The following is a 10,511-nucleotide window of genomic DNA, read 5'->3' as shown; positions in this document are numbered from 1 at the left end:
TAAAGGGAATTTAACAAAACAATTCATTTTATCTGTAAATAAACAAATGTGAGTGGACAGGCAAATTATGAAAAAGAAGAATAATTAGAGAGGCCTTACTCTTCCAGATATTAAAACATATTATAAAGATACTGTAATTAAAACAGTTAGGAACATAAAAAGAAAAAAATAACAGATTAAAGGAACATAGAGAATAAAAAAAATAGATCCAAATATATGTGGATATTTAACTCATGATAAAGGTGGCATTTAAAATCAGGAGCTAGAGAGGTATTATTTGATAATGGGTATTAGGAAAATTTGCTAACTATTTGGAAAATATTAATTCCATATGCTTAATAAAGCTGGAAAAAATATATTCATAATAACACAGATGTCATTTACTTTTTTCACTGTGTTGACATTTATACAAATGGTGCAAAAGCAAGGGTGGATAAAATTTCTGACTTACTGATAATAGAAGCAACGCAACAAAAAAATTCTATATGGGTCAAAATTTAAATATTAAAAAACACACATAAATTTAGAAAAACATACAGGCCATCCTAAGCAGGACACAAACCCCAACAAATGTAAGGAAAGAATTGATACAGTTTGTATCATAAAGATTTTTAAAATTCTACATAGCTGAAGTCCAAAGAAAATTATAAACTGGGAAAATATTTATATTACTTATGACAATCTAAGAGCTCATTTCCTTAATTTACAGAAAGTTCTCATATATTAATAAGAAAAAGATGAAAAACCTAGTGGAAAAACTGGGAAAGGCAGTTCATAGAAACAGGAATACAAATGGTTAAACCTATGGAAAAATGCTTAATCTCACTTATAATTTAAAAAATCAAAAAATTTTGGAGCACAACATGGAAAATATATATCAAAATTTAAGAGGTGAGAGTTGGCAGCATGGATAAAATTTAAAATGAACTTCCACTTTGACCCAGTGATTTCACTTCTAGGAATTTATTCTAAGGAAATAATGCCACAATTGTCAAATATATATATAAACAAAGGTCTCCACTGTAACGTTTTGGTAATAGACAAATTTTGGGAAGTTTGGGAAGAGGCTAAATATCAACCAGTAATAGATTGGTTGAATTTTGATAAATCCACACTAGAGAATATTATTGTAGCTGATAAAATGATGTACATATTATATTAGGTGAAAAAGTAGTTTGCAGAATAGTTTGCATAGTATGATCCCAAGTTATTTTTAAAAGACATGCATGTACACACATTCACATATATCTACATAATTTTTTTGTTGATATATAGGAAACAACAAAAAAAACTGAAAGAGTCAATTGAAAAGTTAGCAGCGGTTTTCACAGGATTTATCCTAGGATTGAGGTAGATGGTTTATCATGGTGACTATAAGAAAGGTGGAGAATTTGAGACATTTTTATTTTCTTCTTCTCTTTTCCTAGTTAACACCTGCTTCCCTTAATCTCAGTTCAAAGTTTCACTCCTCCATCAAGGAAGCCTTCCCTGATCCCCAGACTCTGCCACTTCTTTTACTATATTAACAGTGTTCCTTTCCTTCAAAGTATTTTTCTCACTTTGTATGTATATGTGATTATTTCATTAAGGACTTGTTTTCACTATGAGAGCAGAATTAGTGTCTGTTTTTGCTCATCAACATATTCACAATAAGCACAGCACTTGTGGCAATGCTCCCTCTTTCTCTCCCCCTCCCAATATTTTGATGTAGACAGTTACATTTTCTCAGTCTTACATAAAGGGTTATGAGAGTGCAGGTTTTAAACATCTCCCCCATCACAAAAACACAGATGAAGAAAAGCACAGCAGAAACAAATAGCTAACATTACACCAAATGGTGAAATATTAGCGCCATTCTCATTTACTTCGAGAACAAGATAAGGAGACTCTCAGATCACCATTATTATTCAACATAGTTCTGGAGGTTCTGGTTGATGTAGTACATCCAGAAAATCAAAGAATAAGAGATAATAATGATTGGAAAAGACAAAATTTAAAAAATCATCATTTTCAAATGATTATGTATGCATACCTAGAAAAACCAGTTATCAACTGAAAAACTACAGACATACCTCAGAGATATTGCGGGTTCAATTCCAGACTACCACAATAAAGCCAGTATCGCAATAAAGTGAGTCACACATTTTTTTGGTTTCCCAGTGCATATGAAAGTTTTGTTTACACTATACAGTGGTCTATTAAGTATGCAAAACATTATGTCTTTAAAAATGTATATACGTTAATTTAAAAATATGTTACTGCTAAAAAATGCTAACCATCATTTGAGCCTTCAACGAGTTGTAATGTTTTTGCAATAGTAACATCAAAGATCACTGATCACAGATCACCATAACAAATATAATAATAATGAAAAGGTTTGAAATATTGTGAGAATTACCAAACTGTGACATAGAGACGTGAAGTGAGCACATGCTGTTGGAAAAATGGCACTGATAGACTTGTTTGACACAGGGTTGCCACAAACCTTCAATTAGTAAAAAAATCAATGTCTGTGAATCACAATAAAGCAAAGCGCAATAAAATGAGTTATGCCTCTATTAGAAATATTAAGAAAGGTCACTAAAAGTAAATATATCAGAATTATTTCCTTCGGCAATAACCTGGTAGAAAATATAATCATAAAAGGAATGTCATCCCTCAAAGCAACAAAACCATAAAACACCTAGGAATAAACTTAACAAATAATGAGTATGACCTATCTGAAGAAACATAAAATTTATTGAAGATCATAAAAGTTGACATGGATAGAAAGAAACAATTTTTAAAGATACCAGTTCTCAAATTAAAGTGCAGATTCTTTGCACTTTATGTCACTCAGTGTGAGCCTTCTTGCCCTGTATATAGTTGTTCTGTATATTGTTGTTCAACACATATGCATTCATTAGACTCTGTATTTGCATGAAGAAAGGTGGAAATTGTTATAAGTGGTTGTGGTGGAACAGGCATTGCAGGGAACTTTCACATTCTACTTTATACATTTCTGTGTTATTTGCACATTTTTTTAAAAAATTAAGAGTGTGTATAATGTGTGTGAGAGAGATACAGAGATTGATTTCTACTAAGGGGATGTATCTTTTTTTTTCAAAGGGAGTTATTTTTAGTTTTTTTTTAAGTCTTAGTTGCCTGTGAGAATGTGATGAGAGCTATGAGCCCTCTTCCCACTCTGATGGACATATGCGTGCACATGACTTTGATACAATTTTAGGTAGAATACAGAGGTGGCCAGTTGAGAATACCTGCTCTAGGTTAATCAGTATGGTTAGTGGGGAGAGTCCTTCAGGCCCAGGCATACATTTGGCTGAGGGAGCATCAAGGTGGGTGTGGGCTGCGGGCAGTGACCCTGCAGCAAGGCTGGGTTCTCCCTGGGTGCCCTGAGGTAAGGAGGCCAGGGGTGGGAGGCCAGTAGGCTGCCCCTCTGAGGCCAGGTGGTAGGAGCAGACGGCACCAGGAACAAGGTTAACTGGGCCACCATTAATCAGGGCAGAGCAGGACAGGCAGGCCTGGGTGCTTCCCCCAGCAATTGCTTCTCTAGGCTTCACGGAAACCTGCAGCTGCAGGAGTAGGTGGGAACAGCAGTCCCTTCTCTGCGTCCCTGAGTTACCTCTGTGGGAATTTGAGGGAGGGAGGGAGGAAAGAAGTCAAAGGTGTTTACTCAGTTTTGTCACCTGAGTAAAGGTGGCATTTACCACTTTGGTCACCTGTCCATGTATATTTTTAGAGTGTGCAAAAAGTCAGGTTCTATAATGCAGGGGATGAGAAGCTCTGGAATATAGGAGAGGTGGGAGGGCATCACCTTCCACCCTTCCTTCTTGACAAGGCCGGGAAGATCGGATGATTTCTGCGTCCCTCACACCCTCAGCTGCCTCAGCTTTAGTAGACTAAAAGCTAATCTGGGGCAGGTGTTCAGAACAGCCATCAAATCACAAGAGGTTCACACAGCAGTCAGCCAAGACTTTGGGACATTGAATGCATGTCTTTCTTTAATCAAACAATACAAGATTTTATTGTCTTTGTTTTATCAAATTGTAAGTTGATCCAAAATTAGAAAAAGTAATAGATCATTTATGTAAAATGGCAAAGATTAGACAACTCGTCATCTTTGTGGACTAATTCATAGACCATGTGAAAAATAACAGTTTTCCATTTTAAAACAGGTTACTACGTTTTGAAAGCTTCTTTTTGACTGTAACCAGTGGAAACATTTTCCTTGTGTTATAAATAAATATAGTAAAATTAGCGAGGCCTTTTGGGTTTTCCCCTCCGACTTAAATTCTTCTCCAATCAAACGAAGATAGCATCATTTTATTTTCTCAATATAAGAGTAATGCATTACTGATTTTTTATAAATGAACAGAAAAGTTTAAGAAAGTAAGACATTCCCACTACCCATATCCTTTTCTGAGATCTTGAATCCCATTTCGTATAGCGGTGCAGGGGAAACGCTGAGCATTGAGGCTGCGTTGTGCGGGGCGGGGGGGGGAGTGAAGGGAGAGGTGGGTGGACAGGGAGTAAAGGAGAGAAAAATTATTCCTCAAAGAGGAAGAAAAGACCAATGGACATGGGAGCAGATGTAGTTTCTCTCTGCTAACCAAAGAAAGGCAAATGCCAACCGCAAGATAAGCTACTTCTGGTTTCTGGGATTGGCAGAGGAAAATGAGTGGCAGGACCTGCTGTGAAGGGAAAGGAAACGGGTGGGCCGGCTCCTGCCGCACTGCTGGTGGGAGTGGTAATTGGGGTTCTGAGCTCACGAGTGACGTGGCTCTCACGTGAGCAGGAGCCGACGTGTGCAGACGTCCTTCTAATCCCGATCTTTCGTTTGGTCCGGTTGCCATCTCCCTATTACCTCGAGGGCTGGCGGGCCTGTGGCCAGGAGAGGAGGAGGAGGAGGTAACTTTCCTGATCCCAGCCAGTCTATGTGTGGATGGGTGCTTGCCCAGGGGATTCCCGCGGTGCGGGTAGCGGAGGGTGGAGACTAAAGAAGGACGAGGCTCGCTTTCTCCACACCCTTGCACTATCCCCGGCCCTTTCAAGAACAAGAATGGTGGACCTTGGGGGCCAGATTCCAGGGGAGACCCCAGACCAGGAGGGGGGAAACCTGAAACCTTTGGCATCCAGGGCCTTGAATCGGGAAGGGCCGATGTTAAGATTCTTGTCCTGTGTGCTGGTCCATCTAGCAAGCCAGTATCTTGGGGCTGGGCGTCTGTCTTGTCATTCCCCGTGTCTTTCAGTAGGGCGCTGTACCACTCGGAGCAAAGGAATAAAGAATCTTCCCCGAACCCCTGCAAGTCAGTGTAAAGGTGGGATTGCCCCGCGGCCCCCAGAAGGGCGGGGATGGATGGCTGGGGTTCTCCTCCTAACTCGGGCGCATTACTGACTCCCCAGTTACCTCCCTGATCTTTTATATAGGAAATAGGAGAAGACAGCGCGTACAGGAAACATAGTTGTCGTTGGCGCTATGACTGCGTCGGGCAGGGGAATCAAAGAGATCTTTGGGTTTTCTTTTGCTCCTCCGGTTTTTCTCACTCCCTCGCCCCGCCTCCCCTCTTTCCAGTTGTTCGAAAGGGGTGTGGTTTTTCCTGGGAAAATGGCCGACCGCTGGGGCTGGGGCTGGGGGAGGGGGTGGATGGACGCCCTTGCTGGAAGAGGGCTGCTGTTAGCGGAGTCCTGAGAAGTGGGGGTAGGGTGAGAGACCAAAAGGTGAAATCCGTTTGACAACCAGGACCTTGGATTCGGAAAGGCTGGAATTGGGACTGTCTGAAGTGCTGTTCTGTCTGCCTAGCAATCTGTCTCTGCCCTGTCGCCTGTCTGTGTCTTTGGATCTTGCGGCTGAAGGCAAATCCAACTCTAGGAGCAGGAAGAAGAGGAAAATTGTCCAGAAACAAGTATGTCAGAGTGAGAGTGGTGGCACTATTTAGGGATCCCTGGGCTGGAGAATGGTGAAGACTGCAAACTCCAGTGGGCCCGTGGACCTCCCCCCCACACCCCTCCTCCTCTCCTCTCTGGACCATTGCGGAGCTTGCAAAAGAAAGTGCTCTGGATGGAAAGAAGTGGCTGGGAGGACGAGGGTGTCACGAGAGTCCTGGGGTGGGGGTGGGGAGGACCTGTCTCCAAATTACTCTTTGGTCCCAGAGTTGTCAGTCCTTAGGTTAGGTGGAGGCGGAAACCGAGATGAGGGAGGAAGGAAATTGCTCCCGAGCAGTGGATATAATGGGTGGGGGTAGGAGTATCCTGGTACCTCTGAGTTGGTGGGGGTGGCGGAGGCAAGGGCGGAGTTCGAGACTTTTGTGCATTTTACGCCTGTCTGGCTTCTAGACACTCTCCCTCCACCACCATCCATTTTGTTACAGGGAAGGAGTTGTGGCAGTCACCTTTGAAGGCAGTGACTTTCGGGGGTGGGGGCTGGGTGGAGGATTGGAGGAGATCGAAGGAACGGGGTGGGGGGCGGGTCATAATGAACTTCAAAGCCGCAGCTCAGTGAGGAGAGAAGGGGAACCGAACGTGGGAAATATTGGGCTCCGCGGGACTAGGGCCAGTGATTCCGCAGAGGAACGTGGGGCCTGTCCCGGGTGAGGTTCATCTGTCTGTCCCAGGAGCTCTCAGCACCACTCCCCCCACCGCTTTGTATGCAGGTTTGCAGGACTCAGTGTACTTCCAGGCAAGAAATAGAAGGAAGAAACTGCCTGGACCCCTGCGGGTGTATGTGGGGCTGCCACTGCCCCCAGGATATCTGGAGGGGCAGGGGAGGTAGGGAACTGATAAGCTATCTTAAATTTAACATACTGGGGTGGGGTGGTTGAACATGAGGTTGGAGAATCTGGAGGTGGGGAAAATTTTCAAAATTACCTTCCTGATTAAAAAAAGGAATCAGTGATCAACCCTTGAGTCCCTGCCATGTCCCCATTTGTTTTGTCTGTTTGTAGGTCTGTAGTTCAGTCTGTCTGCATGCAAAGGCACAGGAGGAGGAGACTGAAGCCTCAAATCTCTCTTTCATTCTTAGGTCCCCCAGTATCTGTAGCTGCAGCAGAGCCTGCTGGCTGTAGCTGAAGACTCCACAGCCCCCTCCCCCTGCCCCCTGACTTGGGAGCACTCTTCTGGCCAGAGCAAACCCTCCAGACACTCGTGGCAGCATGGGCCGAACTCGGGAAGCTGGCTGCTTGGCCGCTGGTGTAGTGATCGGCGCTGGCGCCTGCTACTGCGTATACAGACTGACCTGGGGAAGAGATGAGAGTGAGAAAATCTGGGACGACCACGATGACGATGAGGAGGAGGAATCTAGTGATATTGCAGAGACTGGGAAAGGAGCTAAGGCTAATGCTGGGGCAGGGGCTGGAGCCAGACTTCAGGGTGACTCAAAGGCCAAGGCTGAGGTGTCCGTGGAACTCAAGAGTGGACCTGATGTAAAGGCAGAGGCCCACTTGAAGGCCCAGAGTGGAGGTGGCCTAGAGGCCAAGGCCAAGGCCCTTTTCAGCACCCTGAAGGAACAGGCAAGTGCAAAGGTGGGCAAAGGGGCCAGGTTGGGTACCATCTCTGGGACCAGGACCCTTACACCTGGTTTACCCTGCCCAGGAGTCAGGGGTGGAGGCTGCCACCCTGTGAGGAATGGAGCTAGGGCTGGGAGCAAGACTAGTGGCAAGTCCAAGGGAAGGACCAGAGGTAAGAGCAGCAGGACTCCAGCTACATCATGGCCTGTTCGAAGGGGCAAGTTCAACTTTCCCTATAAAATTGATGATATTCTGGGTGCTACTGACCTTCAAAAGGTCCTTAACATCCTAGAAAGAACTAACGATCCTTTTATTCAGGAAGTAGCCTTGGTCACTCTGGGTAACAATGCAGCATATTCATTTAACCAAAATGCCATTCGTGAATTGGGTGGTCTCCCAATTATTGCAAAACTGATAAAAACGAAAGATCCCATTATTAGGGAAAAGGCGTACAATGCCCTTAATAACTTGAGTGTGAATGCGGAAAATCAGGGCAAGATTAAGACATATATCAGTCAAGTGTGTGATGACACCATGATCTGTCGTTTGGACTCAGCTGTGCAGATGGCTGGTCTAAGACTGTTAACCAACATGACTGTGACAAATCACTACCAACATTTGCTTTCCTATTCTTTTCCAGACTTTTTTGCTTTGTTATTCCTGGGAAATTACTTCACCAAGATTCAGATTATGAAACTAATCATAAACTTTACTGAAAATCCAGCCATGACAAGAGAGCTGGTCAGTTGTAAAGTACCATCAGAATTGATTTCCCTCTTTAATAAAGAATGGGACAGAGAGATTCTTCTTAATATCCTTACCCTATTTGAGAATATAAATGACAACATAAAAAATGAAGGGCTTGCCTCATCCAGGAAAGAATTCAGCAGAAGTTCACTTTTTTTCTTATTCAAAGAATCTGGAGTGTGTGTTAAGAAAATCAAAGCATTAGCAAATCACAGTGATCTGGTCGTGAAAGTAAAAGTCCTAAAAGTATTGACCAAACTTTAACTGGGGTCTGTCCCAAACAATACTGAGGTAATTTTTTTTAGTTTGCACTTGGGAACAATGCATTTTGTAAATTCTTTGCTTTTCACTGTGCTTATATGGCAAAGAGATCCTTTCAGCTGCTATTTTGGAATAATGAATATCACATATCAACAGTGATGCTGGTTTTGATGGTTGGTTTTAGGCTAGACCATTTTAAGGATGTCAGATGAATACTAGGGCTTGTACAAAGAAAGCATTTATTGATTCCATCTTGCTACCTAGATTGAGATATTTTTACTCTTTCCTCTACTTAAACTGACAGCGAACTAATCACGAATAAGCTATACTTTTGTATTGGTTTACATTTGTTAATCTTGTGTTTCATCAATAAAGTTGTGTGTTTTAACCAGCAAAAAAAAAATTATCATGTTCTTGAGTTTATGATATATTTGGAGAGGCAAGATGTATGCAAACAAAAAGATATTAACAAAACTGATAACCTCTAATCATGGCCATCTGCTTCCTATTTCTGCAGGCAACAGTGCTCTCCTCCAGATGCTTAAGTAGAACTGGGCATGAAGGATGGGATAAAAACAGGGCGGAGGGCATTGGAGGAAGGAGGAGTGATGGGAAGAAAGGCATGGAGGTGGGAATTTTTCTCCACAGAAGAAGGAGGCTGTGCCTCCTCTGTGGAACAAAGTGTGGGGAGGGGAGTGATGGAAAATACAGTCTAGCAGTTGGGTGAGTTCCATTCATGGAGGATCCCTGATTTCTAAACTTGAGGTGTCTGTATATTATTCCACCAACCCCTGGGAGACACCAAACTCTTTTGTGGCCAGAGGAGCGACAGGATGAAAGGAACATTATGTGGCTGACTTGTGTGCAAAATGGGTCAGAGTTGGGGTGGGGAAAGGAGTGGCCACTGGAGATTGGAACACCACTTAGGAAGTTACCACCATAGTTCAGGCATAGATGCTAAAGGCGTGAAATTTCACTGGTGGCAATGGGAGTGGCAAGGGGAGGAAGGAAGCGAGAGATGCTTTGAATGAAGAAGTGCTGGAACCTATCCTGGGGACATACAGAGAGGGACAATTTTATTGTAGAGTCCTGAGGGAATTTGATAAGAAAACATCTTCTTTCTTATCCAACTCTGGTGTCTATGGGAGTGAATATGTTAGTGATTATTTTGAAATTATGAGAAAATATAAAATAATAATTTTTAGTGCTTCTATCAGATTTCTTTTACAAGATTGGTTGAGGTAGGGTCTTTATGGAACCATAGAGAGGGCTGTTGGCATCCATACTGGAGAAAATCCACCTCTCTTCCAACCCAGAGTATGGCGAAGGTGTGGGTGGAGGGACACTTTCAAACTGTGCTGGTGGGAGCATACTTGGTACAAGATCCGTTTGGATACATGTTTCAGAAGCTTTCAAGATGTGCATGTTCTTTGACCCAGTGATTCCACTTATACAAAATTTGTCCTTAGGAGATATAATTGGCTTAGGAGAAATAACTGGCTTGTACAAGCTTGTGCATCTTTGCACTGTCTTGAAGAGTGAAAAACTGTGAATGACCCAAGTGTCTTAAAATAGGCACTTAGCTAAGAAATTAAGGTATTGAAATATTATTCAGCTCTTGAAAATGTTGATGGGCAACTATACTTATTTACATGGAAAAAATTCAGCATATATTTTAAGTGGAAAAGCCAGTTACATGACCATATACATGCTGTATTCCATTTTTGAGAAATATAAAATATTTACATGCATTAAAACTTCTGAAAGGCTATATACCAAAATAAGAAAAATGGCTATGAGTAATAGGACAGTGCATGAATTTAATATTTGAATCTTTTCCCTCATCTGTATTTTCTTATTTGTAATGTATATTGATTTTCTGTGTAATTGTTGGAAAATAAAAATGTTGGATACAGGCTAGGTTGGAAGTGAAGGAGATGATAGAATGGGAGAATGGGTGGGGTTTATATGGATATGTTTCCCACATACTGAGTGGGAAAA

The 10,511-nt window shown here is 42.3% G+C and overlaps 1 protein-coding gene across 7 annotated transcripts; it reads left to right on the top strand.

The window, feature by feature from the left end:
- Window positions 1–4,800: 4,800 nt before the first annotated feature.
- Window positions 4,801–8,903, top strand: ARMCX1 (armadillo repeat containing X-linked 1). 7 transcript variants are annotated; one of them, XM_081221318.1, is made up of 5 exons: window positions 4,801–4,908; window positions 5,253–5,318; window positions 5,801–5,903; window positions 6,651–6,765; window positions 7,019–8,903. In XM_081221318.1, the coding sequence occupies exon 5, from the start codon at window positions 7,149–7,151 to the stop codon at window positions 8,511–8,513; it is 1,365 nt and encodes a 454-aa protein (XP_081077444.1). In that variant the 5' UTR covers window positions 4,801–4,908; window positions 5,253–5,318; window positions 5,801–5,903; window positions 6,651–6,765; window positions 7,019–7,148; the 3' UTR covers window positions 8,514–8,903. The 7 variants fall into 7 exon arrangements, with proteins under 7 accessions (XP_081077444.1, XP_081077441.1, XP_081077443.1 ...); XM_081221315.1 differs by having other exon boundaries at window positions 5,741–5,903; XM_081221317.1 differs by having other exon boundaries at window positions 5,250–5,318.
- The last annotated feature ends 1,608 nt before the right edge of the window (window positions 8,904–10,511 follow it).

Source organism: Mesoplodon bidens (genome assembly GCF_964165515.1).
Source record: "Mesoplodon bidens genome assembly, chromosome: X".
NCBI lineage: Eukaryota > Metazoa > Chordata > Mammalia > Artiodactyla > Ziphiidae > Mesoplodon > Mesoplodon bidens.
This window is presented reverse-complemented; position numbering and strand designations above follow the sequence as displayed.